Raw genomic sequence first — 22278 nt, forward strand, 5'->3', positions numbered from 1 at the left:
TATAAAGGAAACAGAAAGCATCTTATGTAACCTGCAAGCCCCCTGTCCCCTTCCTAGAGATCCCAATGCACCCCTCAGTGGAAACAGAGGCATGCCTTGTAAGAGCTCAACGTTCCCTGACAGACATTACAATCCAGGTAAGTGAAGCTCCTCTGGACTGCTCTAATAACTCTTTGTATGCAAGTCAAAGCTAGCACCCAGAGAAGACGACTACAAGGCAATCGTGTATGACAAACATAATAATTGGCAGCACTCACCACTCCCTTCTGTATTCCAAACACCACAGCTCACTGAATGGATCTCTTCTGTTGCCTACTGGTACATGTCAAAAGGCCGGCACCATGTCACACTTCTAAGAAATGCATCTAGTTGGTGTCTGATGAAGTGCCCCCCTTGTTAACTGGAAGGAAAGGGTTTAAGAGCCTGGGTGAAAGATATCATCTTTGGGTGAAGAGCATCATCATATCTGAGCTCCTTGGATGGCCACCTAATGCAAGCCAGAGTGTCAATTCTCAGAAACCAGGGCCTGCACAAGACATTTTGGAGCTTGAGGCAAACCGCAAAATGGCACTTCCTTCCCTGCCAGCAAAGAAGGGGGGAGTGAAGATCCACATCAGGAACAAGGGGGCAATACAGATCTACATCTGGATCTGATGCCCCTGTGGATCTTGCTGGCTGAGGCAGTTGCTTCACCTTGCCTCATGTGGGAGAGCCCTGTCAGTAACTGAAGGAGCGTCTCCACCCTCATCGTTCTGCCCGGACACTGAGGTCCAGCGCCGAGGGCCTTCTGGCGGTTCCCTCACTGCGAAAAGCAAAGCTACAGGGAACCAGGCAGAGGGCCTTCTCGGTAGTGGCACCCGCCCTGTGGAATGCCCTCCCATCAGAGGTCAGAGAGATAAACCTGACATTTAGAAAATACCTAATGGCAGCCTTGTTTAGGGAAGCTTTTAATCTGTGATATTTGATGTATTTTAATGTTTGTTGGAAGCCACCCAGAGTGGCAGGGGAAGCCCAGCCAGATGGGCGGGGTATAAATAACAAATAATAATAATATTATTATTATTATTATTATTATTATTATTATTATTATTATTATTATATCCCTACATTTCTTGTGGGTGTGAGAGAGTTATTTGATTCATTTGATTGCATTCAATAAACGCATGTTCTTTCCTTTCTCATAAGGGCCTTGAGACTTTTCAAGTTTAGCTTTCATGCACAGCGTATTGGATTGTACCCTACACATGTCAATTTGGCAGAAATAAATCAGGGAACCTAACCCTAACCCTTGTCCTGAAATAAAAGTATGTTGTACCTTACCATCCCCCTCAGTGCATATTGCAAACTGTTCATGCTTTGTAGACACTGAATGGTGAGGGGGGCAGAAAGCACCAGACAAATTTCAGAATGAAAGCTGTCATGAAAATATTCTATAATACCTTACTTCTGCCTGAGAAGTCTGGCTTCAATGGGGGAAGAGTCCCATTTCTACTGCAATGCATCCCATCACTCCTTTTTATGAATGGGATAAGACTAAAGGCTGGTACACACATGGCAGATGCTCACCCCCTGGCTACAACTTCAAGGGTTGACCAGCCCTTCCACATCATCTCATTGCTTTTCAGTAGTGTCAGTTGACCAAACCCTTCTTGCTCTCAGGCAACTTTTTCTCATAAGCTCTTTTTATTTCAGGGGGATTTACTTCAAAACCACTATGCTTAGGATTGCAAACCAAATACTGTAAAGCAATCATCGTTGAAAAGGTTGGGGCAACACTTTGACTTTTTTTCCACCACTGTTGTTCTTCCTTTATGCTTTTATTAGACCGTAATTTCCATCCCCATCTTCAACTTGTTTGGCAAAGCAATTCCACACGCCACTAATTCATCCAATATTGTCAAATGGCAGCAAGGCTGACGGGTCCAAAATTGTGACTTTAAATCATCCTTTTGATCATACCAAATCTACCTGAGCCTTCATCTGGTTTTTATGCTCTTGGTGGTAGAAGTCAAAGTCCATCATTTTCTTTTCCTCAATATTGTAGGCGACCTTTCAGATGTCACCTGTAGTTCCTCACAAGTGTAATTTACATTGGCATGTATAGCTATAAAATACAGATTAGCAGGAGTCTGGGGTTCTTGTCTAAAGCCCCTTCAGCTCCCTTCACACCTGTGCTGATTTTGTTTCTCCTTTGCTATACAAAGGCAAAACGTACACTGTCAGACACAAAGAGGAAAATGCAGTCTTTAAGAGCAGAGACTTTGCAAATGAGTTATTCATAGATTTCTTTCCATGCACTTCCAAGGTCTGTGCAAAACTGAATTTGGTGCAAAAAATTATTCTGCTTGATTGGAACCTGCTGTGGAACCTGCAACATCATGCCCAAATGCATTTGGTGGTGGTGGGAAGATGACTGCCCCTATGGCCACAATCCTCCCCCCCCCATAAAACTCCCATGAAATTCTTTAGATGCAGAACTGAAGCACAAACAGAACAAAAGAAGAACTCTGAATTTGGATCTGTGAAATTTCTAAGTACCAAAACAGTTGTCCTAAACGTGTGGCCTACCTGGCAGCAAGTCAAATCCCCAGTACAGGGTCAAGACGCGTGTCCGAAGCCCAAACCAAAGCACACTCCCACAGAGATTCTGGAGCATCCAAGCAACAGCCTCTCAACTCTGCTGCCCTTTTACACAATGCCTGCTGATTGCAGCATCTGGGCTTGATGAGGCAAGGAACCCTCACCTGTTCCAGCTGAAGAATCACACACCTCCCAGAGCTAGCGAGCCCCACCTGGCCAGCCAAGGAGCTGGGCTGTGGGCCCTTGCCTATCTAGGAGAAGGAAAACTCTGATCCTTGTGGGATATCATCAGGAGAAAAAAAAAGCTAAGGAGTAAATCATGGGTAGGCAAACTAAGGCCCAGGGGCCACATCCGGCCCAATCGCCTTCTAAATCCAGCCCACAGACAGTCTGGGAATCAGCATGTTTTTGCATGAGTATAATGTGTGATTTTATTTAAAATGCATCTTTGGGTTACAAATGTTACTAATGGGTTATTTTAAATATGGCACTCCCAAATTGAAAAACTGTTTTGCTGTAATTAATGTATGATGAATTGTTTGTTTCTGTTTCTGTTTTGTTTTTGATATGGGCCAATGGCCGCAATAAACTAAACTTCAACTGATCTGGATTATTTGTGGGGCCTGCCTGGTGTTTTTACATGAGTAGAATGTGTGCTTTTATTTAAAATGCATCTAAGGGTTATTTGTGGGGCATAGGAATTCGTTCATCCCCCCCCCCAAATATGCATGGTCCAGCCCCCCACAAGGTCTGAGGGACCTGCTGAAAAAGTTTGCTGACCCCTGGAGTAAATGCTACAAAAATCAAGAGTATCTAAGGTGGTTGGATGGCACCTTGTGTGCCTCCTGTAGCCCAGCTGGTGCCAAACACATTGCTCTGCTTTTCTGTGGGCCACATCAGCGATGCCAAGAATGGGGTCTTGTCATCTGGGCAGCCCAGGACCTCTGTACACACTGTCCAGGCTTGCACCCCAGTGAGGTCACTTCAGTGCTGCTAATGCAGCAGTTTGACTTCACCCCCAGAGGCACACTCCATTGTCTCTCGAGACTGACTAATGCCAACAATGCAATGATGCCATGTCTGCTCATTGACGAGGTCAGGTGGGTTGCTCCACCAATAATGTTCAGTGGCGGTTTGGGCAAAGGATAGATGCAGGCTGGGAAACGGCAGCAAGAGCAATGAGCACAACAGAGCAGTGTTGGAACAGGAGGTTCCAAAGTGGTGGTTGTGGTGGTCATTGGCAAATGTGCTGCCTTCGAAGTGAATAATGAAACGAGAGAATATTCGGCACAGTCCTAGCCAATCTGCATCAGGAAAATGCTAAGTCATATTTTTTGATGGGAAGGAGAAACACAGTGGGGTGGAATAAACAAAGACAGGCTGTTTGACATTTTAAAAAGCAACAAATGAGACAAGCACACTAAGAAGGGACAGGCAAGGGGCGGGGAAACCTCTGGCCAGTAACCAAAAGGTCCAAAAGTCAAAAAATAAAATAAAATAAATCCTAACTAATTAGGTTGAAATGCCAACACTGTTCAAAGTATCCTAACTGTCAGTGCTAATCCTGACCCTGCGGTTTAAATATGCCAGGGGGATCTGGAGCAAGCACTGACTCGAGAAGTCAAATACAAATATTTGTAAGTGACATTTTAATTCCCAGCAAGCTGCTTTAATATATATTTCAAATAGGAGAAGCATATCATCTAGCCTTGGAATAGATAAAAATGTCAGATGTTTTATGTGTGTAACTTAATGATACATGCATAGCATTTTACCTGCACAGGTTCTGGTGGAGTCTTGGAATATCAGAGAGGAAAAATAGATAGCATATCTTACACACAGAAGCTCACAGAGTCCAGCAGGGGCAAGCCCCCAAAAGTCCTTACAGGATCAAGGCTTAGAGGACAACTGGCCATTTCCCAATTTAAGTCACACCCCATCTCAGATCTCTGGGGGAAACATACACAAATACCATCTTGCATGCAGGACTGCAGTTAACAGTAAGGGGAAACATCATGCGGGGAATGGTTAAACACCCCTCTCCCAGCTCAAATAGCATGTGAAATGTTTTAAAGTTTAAAAGGGGAAGGGGAATCACAGATGGTTTGGCCCTATGTTAAACCCTGACAGAGAAGCAAAATCCACTGAATATGGCGAAAGATATTAGGAGGCTAGAGCAGAAACTTCTGCTGAGGTTTTGGAGAGTTCTGCAAGTTAAAGTGGACCATATTGGTCTAGATTCATCAATGACCTGATTCAATAAAAGGTTACATATGTAGAAAAGTAATTTGGTTTGTGGCCTTTCTCTCAAGAGAGATCACCATGCAAGCAGGGTGGTAGTGTTTCTTGCTTTTTTTACACACTCAATGAACACTTTGCACCTACCTTTTGTTTCAGATGCAAACACATTATCTAACCACATTATTTCTGCACTGGGGCAAGCTTATTTCACCCCCGACAATCAAGGCTGCAATAGTTTGCCACTAGGAAAAAGTTGTTCTTCCTTCAGCAAACTCTGGCATGATCTTGTGATCTTTTATTTTGAATTGCCGTTAGTTGCTAAGCTTGTTTTCAAAGAAAATTCTTTGCAGTTTATAGGTTATTCTTTACTCTCTCTTTTTTTGCCAGACCAATGCAGGAACACTAATCTGGTATTGCATTTCTTTTAAAAAAGCAAAACACCAGGAAGGCTTCCTCTCGCCTTTTCACACACAACCATCAATGCCCACCAGATGTGAAGAGCAGGAAGGAAAGTAATGATTCACAGAGGTGGTTCTCTGGCTGACTGTACTAGTGAAGTTCTACATAAGCCAAGAGAGCACCAGGTACTGGAAATAAATGGGATTTTCAGGCTTTGGTTTAAAAGCATATCCAAGCATATATCTTCTCCTGAATGAAGTACAGAGTGTTTGAGGACCAGGACATTCGCAGGGAAACCAAAATGCTTATTTACAAAGCTATTGTACTACCAACCTTACTGTATGGTTGTGAAACATGAACCACTTATAAATGCCATCTCCGACTCCGTGAAAGATTCCATCAACGGTGTCTCTGAAGAATTTTACACATCACTTGGGAAGACAGCCGAACTAACACCAGGGTACTGGAAGAAGCAAAGATCACCAGTGTTGAAGCAATGATTCTTCAACATCAACTTCGTTGGACTGGTCATGTTGTGCGGATGCCTGATTATCGTCTTCCAAAGCAACTACTCTCTTCCAAACTTAAAAATGGAAAGCATAATGCTGGAGGTCAACCAAAGAGGTTTAAAGACTCTCTCAAGGCAAATCTAAGAAAATGTAGTATAAACACTGACAACTGGGAAACACTGGCCTGTAGTGCTCCAATTGGAGAACACAGCCTTTACCAAAGGTGTCATGGACTTTGAAGACACTCAAACTCAGGATAAAAGGAAGAAACGTGCCAAGAGGAAGACATGCTTGGCAAACCCTCACCGTGATCAACTCCTACCCGGAAACCAATGTCCCCACTGTAGAAGGAGGTGTAGATCCAGAATTGGCCTCCACAGTCACTTATGGATTCACTTTTAAAACAGTGTTTATGGAAGACAATCTTACTCAGCTACGAGTGATTGCCAAAGGATCCAAGCATACAGGAAGCTACATCCTCTCCACATTTCCCCTGCTTACAATCATAGGCATCCTTCAATACATTGCATGGAATGGGAATGTTGATCCCTGCACCATATTGGAATTGCATATGCAAAACTTTTAAGAATGCAGAGCAATTCATGCACACAACAGTGGCTTACTCATGCAACCCATGACAAAATCTTGCATTTGGCAGCTCTCCTACCCTGTAGCAAACTGAGTGTGGGCATCCCCTATCGTCCTCATTCATCAAAGGAAGGAGCTGGCTTTGGAGAATGCCACCACATAGGTTCAGAAGGAGATGGGCAGCTGGAAGGCAGGAGACGATTTCACCGTCTCTTTCTATGTCTACCACGTTCCCATTTTTCAGAGGGCTAACTATGTTGGCCTTTTGCCACACAGCAAAATAAGCAGAGCGCTCTGGGACATTGCAAAAGGCTAACAGAGTTTATTGGGGCATAAATGTTTGCAGACTTCAGCGAACATGTAAAATGTGATCCCGTAAGATCATGTGCCCAATACAGTGGTACCTTGGTTTTTGATCAGAATGCATTCTGGGAGTCCGTTCGACACCTGGAACCATTCGAAAACCAAATCCCGGCTTCTGATTGGCTGCCAATCGGAAGCTGCGGAAGCCATGCCAGACATCTGGCTTCCGAAAATCACTTGGAAACCGGAACACACACTTCAAGGTTTCAATCAATTTGTTCAGGAGCCAAGGTGTTTGGCTTCCAAAGTATGAGTGTATTTAAATGCTGAGCAAGTTTAAAGAGGCTATGCACACAGCAGCCTAAACTTCACTGTTGCCACAGGGATGGGCAGCCTCAGCAAGCAGGACCAATATAGCCAGGCATGGTAGGAGCCAATAGTCCAATAACATCCAAAGGGCCATAGATTTTATTGCTGTTTTATTGCTTTAAAAGCAAACACTTCCTTTGACCTCATTTAAGTCAGTTGCTAATAAATAAATTGCATGTATGTGTGGCCTGATTCACACGTGCATGTTCACTCCAGGTTGACTCAACTTGCATGTGTGGATGAGCCATCCCAGATCCAAACCCGAGGCAGAGCTTTCCTGTCACGGCCCATCACCTGATAAGCCACACCATACCTGTCCACCCACACATTGGGCTTTGGGATTGTTGAGAGCTGAGTAATCAAGTGTTCTTTACACACTTGTGAACCATCCTCAAATCCATTCGTCAGCTCAGAAGCACAGAAGGTGGCTTGGAAAAGAAACAGAGCTGCAGAAATTAGCACAAACTTCAAGCTCCACGCAGGCATTTTTAAAGGCACAAACCTCGTCCTCCTTGATGGATTTCATGCGGAATTTGCAACCAGACTGACAACCTCCAGGGATTTAAAGCTGCTGCCAGCCATTTCCCCCCTCCTTGGCTGATGAAAAACCACAAAGTCTCTCCTTTGCTTTAGCTGCATACCAGCAAACCCACATCATAACTGGAGGCATCGCTGAAGCTTTTTTTTTTGTTGTTGTTGTTGTTCCTTGTCAGACTTGATAAAAATCCAAGTCCCTGGATCTGATATCGTTACTTTCCCTGTGATGATCATCGCGGCGATAAAAGCAGGGGGAATCCCCGAGAGGGAGTTGGAATTCTTCCGTCTTCCTTTTGGGAGCCACGCAAAAATACCTGGCAAGAGCAGAATGCTGAATTGCAGGCAGCGTGAGAAACAGCCACAAAGAGCAACAAAGGCTGCGATCCTGTGCATGCTTACCTGCGTGTAAGCCTCACTGTACTCTGTGGGGCTTACTTCTGATTAGACATATACAGATTTATGCTTTAACACGTTTCCCACTCCAGTTTTACTTTTTGAAAGATCATTTAACTAAAGTTGCTGTTAAGCATACACTGCCATGGGCAAGTCCCAGGCTAAGCAAAGGCCAAAGGGATTTCAATGAGAGGGTTAAGGGTGTCTGTAAATCTGTCCCTCCGAAATCAAAGCAGCTTTGTCAGGATTGAACCCTCTTCTACTAGCCTCTGTTGAAGTGTTGTCATCAATGATCGTGTCAGGTCCCTCCAAATCAGGGGTGGGGAAGCTTTTTCAGCAAGAGGGCCACATTGCCTCTAGGCAAGCTCCAGGAGGCCATATGCCAAGGGCGAATGGGGCCAGAGGCAAATGTGGATGGGGCAAGAAATGTAAACTGGACATTTTTTACAGTAGAGTAACACACACAGAGATTCCACATCCATAGTGGCTAGTATAGTATTGTTAGGAAGAATCTGAAGTATCTGAAGTTAGTATTGTTAGGAAGTATCTGAAGAAGTGTGCATGCACACGAAAGCTCATACCAAAATAAAAAACTTAGTTGGTCTTTAAGGTGCTGCTGGAAGGATTTTTTAAAATCTTTTTTCAACTACGTCAGACCAACACGGCTACCTACCTGTAACAACAACACAGAGAGATACTCTCACTCCTTGCTTCCAGGCAAGCAAGAAGCTGCCATTTGCAGCAACTGCAACACAAAATCTTGGCGAGGTGAGGGTGAGGGACCTGCTGCTAGTGGTGAGTTGCGTCCCTGATAAACGGTTTGGAGAATTTCACCTCCTCCTGAAGAAATTCAGCGAAATGGTACTCTCCACCCCTTATCTGTGCCCACAAGTACTACCTGAACCATTTTCTTTTTTCAAATAGATTTGTGGCACGCCAGCATTCAGTGGCCAGGAATCAAGTAGCTGCAAGAGGGAGATTTTAGACTTTTTACTTGCATTTGAACCCTTTGTGAATACGTATTTCCATGCAACCCCAAGCTTGGAAGAATGGGACAGATGCTAAATGTTAAACAAATAAAATATCTTTAGAGGACAGTGTAGAACCATGAGAAGAATTCACAGCGCATCCAAGGAGGAATGGTCTGCTCAAGGTTGACAATATTACTGTGGTTCTGTCAGGAATAACTCAAAGGGGTTTCCATCTTTGTAGCATCCCCTGTTGTTGTTTTGTTAGCTGGACATGCGACAAGCTTGCTTGCTATTGTAGCTGTCAGGCTTGAGAGATGACTCAGTAGATGGGATCCTCTCTCTTTTTTCTTAAAAGATTGACTGGGGATCAAAGCTGCCAACACTGATCTGGCAGCCGGGATGCTGTTGTTCAGAGAGGGCAGCTAACTGCACCTGCCATTTGTTTCCAAGGAACGGCTTGAATTTCGTGCCAGCCAGATTGTGTGCCGTGCCCACCTCATGTCAAAGTCAGTTTGTAGATGTCATTTTGCAGGCTGGACGGGCATTTTTGTTCAGCTGCCGAGCTGCTGTGTCCCTCTTGCTGACATGCCTGCGAGTGCTGGCTTTCCAGCTTTTCAGAATCTCATGTTCTCATGTAATGCACAAAAGAACATGTTTCAAGAAAGCACAAGGCATGTTTCTCCAGAAGTGATACATCAGGGCCCCAAAGTGAAAAATGCCAACCATGAGATGCTTCCATCCTAAGTGAGGCCAAGAATATGCTGGCGGATCTATCTTCCTTTGCATTCTTCCACAGTTGGTGTTAACGCAGGAGTTAGCGAGTAGCAGCCCCTCTGCCAAATCATGCCACAATTGCTAAACCAGAACCAAAAGAGGAAGCGGCAATAGTAACAATGGGACTTGAGGATAGACCACCAGGTGGAAAGGTTGGAGATGTAGTAGGGATAATGCTTCTTTAAAGCACACGTTTTTACAATGCCTTACACTTATTACATCTTGGGAGAAAGCAGTGGATTATCTAACTATGTTTGTGGGGGGGGGGAGTTAAAGTTTTCAGAAGAAAATATTATTTAGAACTACATACCTACTTTATGGAATTTGACAACAGGACAATGTAAATGGATTCCTTGATACGGCCAAAAGACTGATATAGGTGCACTGGAAAGGTAAGCGTGTGGCTCCATTTAATCAATGAATTGAAGATACAACTACACTTGCAACTGATGAACGGATTGCTTATAGATGTAGACTTTGCATGGCCAAGCATAATGACATCTGAAACACATTTATTCAAAATATAGTAGGTTAAATATAAACATATATGTTTTTGGATAATAATAATACCTGTACATTAGATAAGTATATATGGAATTGTAATTAACTCTTATAATGATATAGTATACTGTTTTTCTTTTTCTCTCCCTCCTTTTTGATTTTATTTTGTACAATTAAACTGTTCTTTAAAAAATGAATAAAAGTCAGTAACAAAATCATAGGGCAAATCTTGGTCACAAGTTTGAGGAGCATGGGTTCCAACAGCAAACAATGCTGAACTATGGCTTGGGCTCCCTGCAGCACAGCTGCATAACATCCAGGGATGCATGAAGCACCTCTGCAAGCCATGATTTGGCTTAGCATGATGTGTTAACCAGGTCATTATATCACGGGAGCACAGAAAAAAAGCATAGAATGTTACACTGGATGCACCATTTACCGTCTGGGTTTTGTAAACAACCTTCTCGGTCTTATGACTGCAAAGACATGCTTGGAAATGGTTGGCAATGCTTGCTAAAATATCAGGTCAGAGTTGGAGCTGAATGAAAATCCCACGGCTTTGAGAGAGATCAATGCCCTGCAATGCTCAAAGAAATAAACAAATTAAAACAGTTTACCTGTGAAAAGTGTGCATTAAACCTGGGAAAGAGGCGACTGAGAGAAGATAGGATAGCCATCTTCAAATATCTCAAGCGCAAACACGTAGGGTAGGACTCAAACCAATGGCTTCAAGTTACAGGAGATTCCAACTAAACATCAGCAGAGCTGTTTGACCATGGAACCATCTTCCTTGGGAGACTGTGGACTCTGCTTCCTTGGAGGTCTATAAGCAGAGGTTGGGTGGCCATCTGTCATAGATGCTTTAGCTGAGATTCCTGCATTGTGGGAGATTGGAGTAGATGACCCTTGGGGTCCCTTCCAATTCTACAATTCTATGGTTCCATGTCCAACTTTAAAGGCTCCCCACTTCCCTAACTTCTGGAAAGCTGTGAAATATGTAAAAAAAAAAAAAAGGTTGCAGAGCAACGATCCTGCTTCCAAACCGCCTTGGTAAAACCCAACACTTCGATTCTCAAATGTAGCTTTTAGCCAAATGTAATCCAAATGAACAATCAAGCCAAAAACCAGACCCAATATATATTTCTGAGTTCAGTAATTTTTATTTTATATTACACCGTGGGGCACTTTATGGCAACGTGGAGTTTACCAAATATTTTGTACCAACATTAGCAAAACAGTCGATTTAAAGTGCATACAGAGGAGCTACTGACAGGAGTTCCAGTTCCACAGTCTTCAAACTCTAGGGCAGTAGTCCCAACACTTTCAGGCCCAGGACCCATCCCTAACCCTAACCAGAGGGACTGGCTTTTAACCCCCTGCAACTGCTATATGTTCATAGGAACGCAGGAAGCTTCCTCAAGCTGAATTAGGCCATTGGTTCCGCTAGCTCAGTAGACTGACTGGCTGTGTGGTCTCCTGGGTTCCAAGAAAGCAGCCTTCCCAACCATCCCTGGAGATGGTCCTACCTTTGAGGCAGGGTCCTCCCCTCCACATCTTCTCTCCATTCGTCTCCTTGAAGTGCAAGGAGGATGCGAATCCTGTACAAAAGAGATGTTGGCAGATGCAGCTTGTCAAGCAAGGGAAAGGAGAACTGAGAAGCTGCACGTGCTGAATTTCTCCTCGTCACAGATTCATTAATGTTCAAGAAGCTTCATACTCCCTTTACTTGGTCTCCTTCTGTCTCTCTCTCAAATTACTGTTTTAAATGGTGCTGGCATGACACTGCTTTCATAAGAATATGTTCCACCTGTGGGTCCTGGTGCCTTCAGCTAAAACTGGTGCTCTAAAGGAAAATCTCCTATTATCTAAGCTAAGGTGTGCAACACTACAGATCGAAGCCCTAATTGGTTTTTTAATGGAACAACCATTGTTGGCTTTATTTGTAACACAGTTTCGGTTCATTTACATAGCTTAGCATTGTCAGAAGAGATAAAGAAACGTGTTTCCGTGCAAACAATTATTTATCCTACAATGCCTGTATCAAATGATTTCTTCAAAACTGGGTAAAAGGCAGCTATGAAACTGTTTAGAGATAAGGCCCGTTACAAAGGTAGGTTCTTCTGTTCACAGAAAGAGACATTTTCCCCTCTCTTCTCTGAGACATAAATTGAAACATGCTAGATTTTCACTACCTCCCTGAAATAGTTTCAGGGGTAGCATGGGTGTGTACAGAAAAAGAAATTTACCACAAACCTTGTTTGCAAGTTGCGTCTAGAGCTAGATAAATTACACAGTGCTTCAGTTAACTCATTCAAGTAAGTTAATTTTAAATAGCTCCTGATAAAATGCTTGGCCATGAGAAGAAAATGTACATCAAATACATGGATTAACATCATTAACAAACAATTTAAAAGATACTTGCAACATCTATTGATCTGAGCAATCATTTATATCAATTAAGGATGCCACATGCTGGATGATGAAACTGCACATGTCTACCGTAAGTTGCCACCTACCATCCATCATATGGAACAAACATTATTTTGCTTGCTCAAAGGACAGACGAAGTAAGCAGCAGAATTTCCAGGTGAATTAAACACAAAAACTACCCTGCTGTGTACTTACAAAGTACTGTGTGGAATATAGACGTCATTAGCTGTGAGTCTGTTGCCTACTATGCAATTGGCAACACTTATGCTTATCATTACTGTATAGCACAACAATGTGGCGTCCCTAGTCATCTTCAGTCAACAGAAATACCATTTGTCTACTGACAATGTACAGTACTTTCATCCACAAGACAACTGTAATTAAATGCTACATGTAACTCTACACAATCCTGAAACAAAGCAAAACAAAACAAACACCCCAGAAAAATTAATCTCAAAGATCTACTGGGAAAGCAGATGTTTTTAGTTGTCAAAATAAATTGTATTTAAAACACATATACACACAATAAAAGCAAGCAAAGATATTGCACAAAATCCATCTTTTGTTGAAATCCAGTACTTTCCCTCACATCCTGGAATCTCCCTTGCAGTGCAATTCAATACAGATCTACTCCAGAGTTAAGTACCATTGAGTTCAATGAGACTTATTTCCAGGTAGATGTGCATAGGATTGCAGCTGTTATCATGATATCTGGGATTGGCGAAGGGGAGAAAAGGTTCACCAAGAATCAATTTTCCAACTCAATTTTTTTCTTGTTCCTTTCCTCCTCAACCCACCCATATTAATACTGATCCTAGAATCTAAATTAAAAAGCTTATTACTATACATACAATATTATTTACGCCTGAAGCTAGGGAAGGACTCAGAAGTGTACTGAATCCATCCAAACTATGAATACCTTTTCATCAAAGAAGATTTGCAGGGGGAGGGAGATGGGTGTGCTGTCCACAAATTCTTTTGGTGGGATTTTCTTGACGGACCCCATCAGAGGAAGCCCTGTGAAAGGATGCCGATCTGCACAAGAGGGCTCCCCCAAAAATTGGTGGGGTGAAGGGGTCAGGAGAACCCACAGTACAGTGTATCCAAGGAGAGAGGCGATTGCTCTGTGTGAAAAGCTGATGGGACATAATGCAACAATGAGTTCCTTTTTTAAAATGCTTAGCACTCAGAGGACTTCATAATGGAGCATCCCTTGTTTGGGTCCCTCATATCAGGGGCGTAGCCAGGATCAAAATTAGGGGGCAAGGGGCGGGGCCAAGGCAAGGGGGGGCCACAGTGGGGCAAGGAAAGCCATGGTCGTTCAGGGGCGAGGGGGCGCCAGGATCAGCCCGAAATCGGGCTGCTCTGACCCCCTCCTCGACCAGCAGGGGTGAGGGGGAGCCAGGATTAGCCCAAAATCGGGCTGCTCCAACCCCCTCCATGATCGGCAGGGGTGAGGGGGCGCCAGGATCAGCCCAAAATCGGGCTGCTCCGACCCCCTCCTCCCCCTCCGTGACCGGCAGGGGCGAGGGGGCGCCAGGACCAGCCCGAAATCGGGCTGCTCCGACCCCCTCCTCCCCCTCTGCGATCGGCAGTGGCGAGGGGGCGCCAGGATCAGCCCGAAATCGGGCTGTTCCGATCCCCTCCTCCCCCTCCGCGATCGCCGGGGCAGGTGGAGGGAAAGCTGGCTTTCCCTCCATCCGCCCCACAGCCAGCAAGGGAGAAGGGACACGTCCCTTCTAGCCGGCTGGCTGTGGGGTGGGTGGAGGGAAAGCCAGCCAAATGCTTTGCGCGGCTCTGTGGCTTTCCCTCCACCTGCCCCACAGCCAGCCAGGGAGACAGCACCGGGCGGCGGCGGGCAGCGGGGCAGGCTGGTCAGCGGCCCTGCTTCTAGGGGGGGCAACTGCCCCTCCTGCCCCCTGCCTATGCCCATGCCTCATATCAAGGCAACGTTTGGGTGCCAAAGGCAGATCTGACTAAAGGGGGCCCCAAGACACAAGTCTCCATACACAAACACAATTGAAACACATGGGATCTACATAACAGCACACCGCAGAACTCTACTCTGACCCATTTTAATGTGAGAGGCACCATTATTTTCCACCACGGGTGGCAAACATCTTAGACTCGTCTAAAGTCCAATGCATCTAATAAGTCATAACGTCCAGAATGGCACACAGACAGTGTCATGGTGTCCTTGAAGTGGAAAAGGAACCAGTCCTAACTGCCTGGAAGCTATCAAAGCAGCCCCTAGGCAAGTTAAACTAAAAGGAAACAGGCTCCCTAAGCACCCTCTTCCTGCCTCGGATCTGGCAAATATATACATATAAATAAATCTAGGGTGATTTGCTGCCTTCCTGTGAGCAAGATTAAGGAGTTTGGTTTATGAGTGATGTCAATGGTCTTCAGAGCTAAAATAAGCGGATGAGCATGCAGTGATCCCGTGACTAGGCACGTTGGAGAATTCCAATGGAAATGGAAATGGCCATTTTTGTTGATTTTTCCCATGTCCAGAATAGAAATCAATCCAGTGAATTTAAGTATTCACTGCTGATGTTGCTCTCAATCCACAAACAATACATAATTATGTTCCACCCCCACCTCCCATTTTCATTATGTTTCTTTTGCATTGAAATGAATGGGATGAAATAATGCTACAACGTAATTTATGTAATTATGTAAATTATGTAATTTCACTGCACCAGACAGCAAAATGAGTAACATGGTTTTGGGTGAAGATGAATTGCAGCAGAATGGAAACAGTTCTGCATGTGAGTATACTGTGGAATATAAAATGATGCCTTCTTACATTTCTACCTGTGATCTTTCTTTTAAGAACTTAAAAGATTTAGGAGTCAAAGGCAGCTGATATCCTATGCAGGAATTTAATCTTTCCTCTCTGGCCACACAGATTAGGGAGAGAGGTGACTTTCTCCTGTACCTATCCTCCTTGCATTACATTGAGAAGTAGATGGTATTGTTAGCAATAACTTCGGCTCCAGTCTTGCCCTGTTATGAGCAAAAATATCTGAAGAAAAGCCTAGGATAACAGAACTACTTTTCTAGTTTTGTAGCTTCACAGGATCCTGAATTATCTCTGGTCAGATGAACAAAAGTTTTAGCAGATGATGAAAATGAATGGCTTCAATTTGGTAACTAGCTAGTTACTATTTTTCCTTTTCTGCACAAAGCAAGCTATTTAAAACCCTCCTTTTGCAAGGACACAATGTAAAAGAGAAAAGAAAAAGAGATTTTCATTCTGCTTGAGATAATCTGTCTAATATAATTTGGGGCACAATCCACCATAAAGTCCTCTTGTGAAAGCCCCAAAGAATTCACATCAGTGGGACATCTGCAGGAGAATCTTCTGGTAGATTGTATTGTTTTATCTATTCTAACAATGAAAATTAACATTTTCAAAGGTGCTCATCAGTGCAGGCTGCACATTCAATCAATTGGAAAACTACTGTTGACATCTTTGGGAGCAGAGTTAGCCAGTACTGACAGCTTTTGATAACCCAACTCTTAGCGATCAAAAAGCAGCAATATCACTCTTTGAAATGCTAGGGAACAGTACAAGTTTCTGTAAAAAAGTGACTTCTTTCACTATTTCTAACAGCACACCATGCAAAATATTGGGTCATTTCGGGGTTTTCATTTCTTTGCATAATGTTTACAATCTGTGACCAACATTCTAGCTCATTCTCAGTGCACAGAATTCTAGGTGAACATGTAAGGTATCCTGCTAGTTTAAGCAACTTTCGTTTCCGAAACTTGGCAAAGGCCTTTCCATGAACTATTGAAGGGTTTGGAAAGGAGATGGCAGATCCATTAGCTCCATCAGCTACTGTGATAGCCTTTTCCAATTTTGGAGTATAGATAATGTCAAGGAAAGTCCTTGGTGGCTAGATCCCCTAATATGTAGATGCTGTCAGAATCTTACAAATTTGGGGTTTTAAAACAAAGGGCTTAATGACCCCAAACATCTGAGGAACACAATGGGAAGCTCCAATAATATATAGAAATCTGGTGAATTTAATATACTAAAATAAAATGTGACCTTTGTTTGCAACTAAAAAAGAGTCTAGAACACTGTTAGTACTGAATTGTCTTAAATAACTAGGTTAACTTTTAATGAAATTTTGTAGGTGGAGAAAGGAATCTAATGATCCAAAGCAGTTTTACTTACAGTAATTGGGATTCCTGAGAAACTTTAAGGATTACCTGAAGTCTGTGAGCACTATATTAAAATCTGTGATTTTATAAGTTCCTAAGTTACGGGTAGGTAGCCGTGTTGGTCTGCCGTTGAAACAAAATAAAAAATAGAAAAATTCCTTCCAGTAGCACCTTAGAGACCAACTAAGTTTGTCACTGGTATGAGCTTTCGTGTGCATGCACACTTCAGATGTGAGTGTATCTGAAGAAGGTATGCACACAAAAGCTCATACCAATAACAAACTTAGTTGGTCTCTAAGATGCTACTGGAAGGAATTTTTCTATTTTATTTTTATTTTATAAGTTCCTACGAACATTGAATATGGTGGGGGAAAGGTGACAATGAAGCAGAAATTGAACGATTTGTTTTCCTATGACACTATAGTAAACATCGAAATGCTACAGATGCAAGTGATTGAGAATTTTACATCATAATCAGTGGAGAACAGGGGAGACACTGAGTAAATATTTGATGAATTGATTCATTTGGCAACTCTAATGTTCTTTTGACAGTAAGAAAGCTAACTGGCAACTATTCAGGGCAAAAATGTAAGGCACAACTATTAGCCTTCTAAAAATCTTATCAGTGATAAACGACGCGTGAATGCTAATAGTTCTAGCATATCTACATAAGTTGCAGTTTAAGTGGGGTCAAAATAAAGGTGCATTTCAAAGGTTCATCAACAGGACTACACATTACTCATGTTACTGTAAGAATTACATAAAATGGTATTTTACATTAGCGTGGCAACTCTAAACACATTCACTGACAATGTGAGTCACTGAAAACCTGCATGTTTTGCCAGACATTTCTTAGCTTTCTCTCCTCCAGCCTCCCACCCCCTATGATTCAGAAACCATCCATGCAGGATTTTGTCACTCTCGTTTACTGAAAGAAACCCGTTATGGCTGTAATAGGAAGTTTCCATATGCATAGAGTTTTTCTTCTCGTGAAGAATTGGAAGCTGGGCTATGGAACATGCACTTCCATCCACACGTGTACACAGAGACATAAATATACCCTCACCTAATCACTACTCTCTTGACTCAAGCAATCTAGACCACCACCAGTGACAATTGAAAGGACAAACACAGACATCGGGAGGGGGAAGGAGAGAACAGCACAAACACAGGGGAAATAGGTCCTTCTATCTAAGCAGATAGGTCCTGGAAAAAGGACACTACCATGGGCTCTCACACTAAATTGTTACTTGTATAGTGCCTAAAAGTTTACTACCCACTTTATAACTATGTGGAATACCACTTCCAAATGGTTTAACAAAACATTCCATTCAAAATGTTTCATTTGAAAGGCACCTTTGGACACTGATGTTACGCACCAAAGGTTTGCTTTTAAGAGAAGACTTTTCGGAAGACAACTTTTAAAAGTTGCCATTTATGAGCATTGTGGTGCACCCCATAGCAGGCCAATCTTGAGCCACTGGATGGCAGGGACATTGTTTTCGATGCATCTTTTTAAAGGTTATGATTAAGCTTCAGAAACTGTGTGTGGCCCTTCATTCCTTTGCTTAGCCCTGGAAAGAGATTTCCAGATTCACACTGTCAAATTACTTTATATTATTATTATTATTATTTTTCAGCTGCTGATATAATTTTTGTTTTAAAAAAGAAAACATTAGAATTTGTTCAAGGGGCACATCTAATAATGATCCAAGTCCTAAACATCACTTTAAAACACTACCTCTGAAGGTTAAATTGGCATGAACCCCAGTAGGGCAGATCAATTGTAACACAGAAATATTAAAACAGTGGAAATTCTATGCCAATAAAAATCTACCTGTTCTGCTCAAGCTTTTTCCTTTTGAGAAAACTGAAGATGCAAGAATGATGACAGTGAGTAAAACCTTTTAAAAGTTGTAAACTTCACATTGTATTTCAGCACTTCAAAAAAAGATTAAAAACACACAGTACCATTTTTTCAGGATTTGGAAGACAGAGCCACAGTGCCTACTCGGTAAAGGACCCAATTTTGGGGTAAATTCAGACAAACCATTAACAGTTAATTCATATGGTGATAAATACATCAAGAGACCTTTCCTCTCACTGATGGCTATTGCTTGACTAGGTGAAAACAGTTCTCACCAAGGAAGACAAACATGTGGGAGAGGCTCCCATTTGAACCAGGCTCTCATGTGGTAACTACATTGCTACATAACACAGGGTCACATGAGTGACCCCCGTTGGTCGTATGAGTTCCTGTGGTTTGGAAACGACCCATATTTCCCTTTGTTCATGCGCTTCACTGCTGTGAAATCATGGCATCTCTTTTCCAACAATTTGCATTTCATCCTGTACAATATTTAAGCGAGTCCCTAAAACTTTAAGGCAATTGGATCATGGATTGACAGGACTTAAGTTCCAGACGAACAACGTTGCATTTGTTCACTTTGTGCTCGGCAAGATAAAAGTCAACGCCTACCCGGGAAGATATGTTACTTTCTGGAAAGGGAAAGGGGGAGATGGTAAAAACTAGCAGGTGCCAAATACCAGCTGAAGCTTAAATATGGAGTCAAGCTATTACCTTGACTTGAGAATGCAGTAGCTGAACAAGAAGCTGCCTTATACTGAGCCAAACTATGGGTCCATCTAGCTCAGTGCTGTCTACACCAAGATGGCGGCCCCTAAATACTTCCAAGGACCACCACATTCCCTTGTGAGTAATCTATAGGGGAGGGTGCATTTTGGCAGTGGGCAAAGCACCCTTCTCTTCCCTCCAGGCTCACCCACCCACATGAAATGTGCCCGAGGTCACAGGTTCCCCACCTGTGGTCCAGACTGATGGAAAACAGCTTTCTGGGGTTTCAGACATTTCTTAGACCTACCTGGACATGTCAGGGGTTGAACATGGGCCGCTCGGCAGGCAGAGCATGTCCTCTGACACCCAGCTATGGCCCCACCCACCCCAATCCAGGCCCAAGCTGTGAAATTATGCAGCAAAGAAATGTGTTCCAAAGATATGCTCAAAGCAAGAGGGAGAAAGTGGGCGTGTAAGGCAAACCACAATTAAGGTTAGCAAAATGGAAGGTTTGTCGTTTCCTGTGTGATGTTTTGGTTTGCTATGCGATATGGAATCCTGAGTTGTCTTCCTTAAGTCTTTTGTCAGGAGCGTTATTTCTCCACTCAAATTGTTTGTTTGTTTTTAAAAAATTACGCTTTATTCCCGCTGCTACTGGAAAACCTGTCCCCTGAAATGTTTAAACCATGGTTGAATGCAGAAGTCATTTTACACAAAGACACCACTTCGTGAAGAAGACCACCCTCTTCTAGGATTTCGTTTCCTGTTCTGGCTTCTCTCTCCCAAGGAACCTGAGAGGATGGATTTTGGCTCAAGTTTGGTGGTATCTCATCTGCTGAGGTACTGCTTAGTGTTTCGCTCCACTTAGTCTTTTTTGCTTGAAAGACTCCTGGAGAACACAACTGCATAGTTTCTTGAGATGGGCTTCGAGATTCTGCATGAGTTTTGAGGAAGTTCACATCATCGGCACTAGGGGTATGGGTGGGACTTCCTGTTTTTGGCACAAAGATATTTTCTCTGTATCCAGTCGAAGGAACACGTTTCCTTGGAGACGGGGGAAGCTGCTTCCCACTGAGGATGCTGTCATCTTGCCCAAGATTCCAGTCAGCTGCGTCAGACGTTCGACCGCTGCAAAGCAGAGCCAGGTTGCTCTCACTTGGCGTGTTGGATTTATTCTGAAATAAGAAGAACAGGCAACACATGAGGATTCTTGACACTGGGGTCTCCAAAACAGCCACTTTGTTTTTACAGAAAAGTGGGGTGTAAATATTAAACTATTTTTTTTTAAAAAATGACTGAACTACTTGTTCTTCATTGTGCTGATGATGTGCTAAACTGAATCACAATTTATCTTTTGCTAACGACCTCTTAATAGGATTCAAATTTAAATTCCTCTTCTCCTTCCAACATTAAGCAGCTAAATTGAAACCAAGATAACTCCATTTCAAGGTAAAAAGAAGTGTTTCTCAATGTGTTGTGCAGCCAAAGCACACTTTCTCTGCTTTAGATGTCAGGGGTACACATCACTTTTACACCACAGTCAGACATTGCGGAGCAATACCTGGTTATCACAGAAGCATTAGGATGTATGAGAGACCCTAAAACACCCTGACATCCAGGCAGCACCTATCACCAACAGAAGATTATGTGGATGCAAAGAAGTTTTAACACTGGAAACGCAAGGGGTGGGATAACTAACCGTTGCCTTGTAATCAATATCATCCATTGATCGAAAGAAGTCCAGGCTTTTTGCTCCTGAGAGCTTCCCTTGATCAGAACTGTGTGTACTCAGACTATCCAAAATCTCTCCCAGCAAGTCCATTTCCCCAGGAGGAACAGATGTTTTGGCCATTTCCCCAGAGTCATCACTGTCGTACAAACAACAAGATGTTTCCTCACTATCTTCAGAAGACAATCTAAAGAAAAACAGAAAACCACTTCATAGCTATGACCGCAACAATGAATCTGAAAATGAATGAGCTTTTTACAGGAGAATTATTATAAAGATAAATTTCAATAAAACAAGTAACTTCTGAACCCTTTGTATTCATCATAAGAAACCAAAAAGGATTCAGCATAGCATTCTTTTAAACCATTTTATCTTGTAGCCTATTCAGATATAATAAATAACTTTTTAGTGTGTATTTAAAATGTAATGTGTGTGTGTGTGTGAATGGCCCTCCATGTCCTTTGCTTCAAATGGCAGGCTGGGAAATGGTTTATTGCTGCAGGCAAAAAAAAAAATGTACACCTATAATGCATTCTGACAATGCCTTGATGCATATACTTTTGGTGTGTGAAAATCTAACTTTGCAAAAGGATAGACTCAGACTCACCTCTTTCAAAACTTTATGTTTGCCTTTTTTTCAGGTGGCCTGGGAGAGCACAGCCCAGACTGACTCCAACAACAAAAGCTGAGCGCTGAGCACACAATTGAGCTAGGGTGTTGTTTCTGGGTTGTTGGTTTGTTTCTATCTTTATTTTAGATTTTGTTGTGATTTATGTGGGAATTGCTCGGTTTGGTTTTGTATTTTTTCATGTTATATTTATTGTTTGGTCACAAAGAGTCGGACACAACTAAACGACTAAACAACAACAACAACGCTTTCGGTATGTTGTGGTTATGTATTTTTTCATGTTGAACATGGTTTCAATAGTAGAAAGGCTGCACACAAATAAAATTATGTATGTATGTACAGCTAAGGCACACTTCTTTGTCGATTTTGTACATTGCACTATTATAGATGAAAAGACTAGTTTTTAGTACAGCAAGTAAGAAGTACTGGCTCTCAGAAGAGTCTGTATCATGTAAGTTGCTTTACAAGTTGCTGATCTGTCCTTGAAATTGTGAAGAGGCAAGCAGTGACTCGTGCAGAGACACAATGGACAGTCTCCTCTAAGGGTGAAAAACTCTGCTACATTTCTGCATCAG

At 42.7% G+C, this 22278-nt stretch overlaps 1 protein-coding gene across 3 annotated transcripts in view; it reads right to left on the reverse strand.

Moving 5' to 3' along the window:
* Nucleotides 1-17006: 17006 nt before the first annotated feature.
* Nucleotides 17007-22278, reverse strand: part of DENND1B (DENN domain containing 1B) — a 190726-nt gene continuing 185454 nt past the window's right edge. For all 3 annotated transcript variants that reach the window (XM_035123797.2, XM_035123795.2, XM_035123796.2), the window contains 2 exons: nucleotides 21046-21262; nucleotides 17007-20521 (listed from right to left, as the gene is read on the reverse strand). In XM_035123797.2, coding sequence (XP_034979688.1) covers nucleotides 19979-20521; nucleotides 21046-21262 — 760 coding nt within the window. In that variant the 3' untranslated portion in view covers nucleotides 17007-19978. The remainder of the gene's footprint in view (nucleotides 20522-21045; nucleotides 21263-22278) is intronic.

This window comes from Zootoca vivipara, chromosome 7 (genome assembly GCF_963506605.1).
Source record: "Zootoca vivipara chromosome 7, rZooViv1.1, whole genome shotgun sequence".
In the NCBI taxonomy this organism is placed as follows: Eukaryota; Metazoa; Chordata; class Lepidosauria; order Squamata; family Lacertidae; genus Zootoca; species Zootoca vivipara.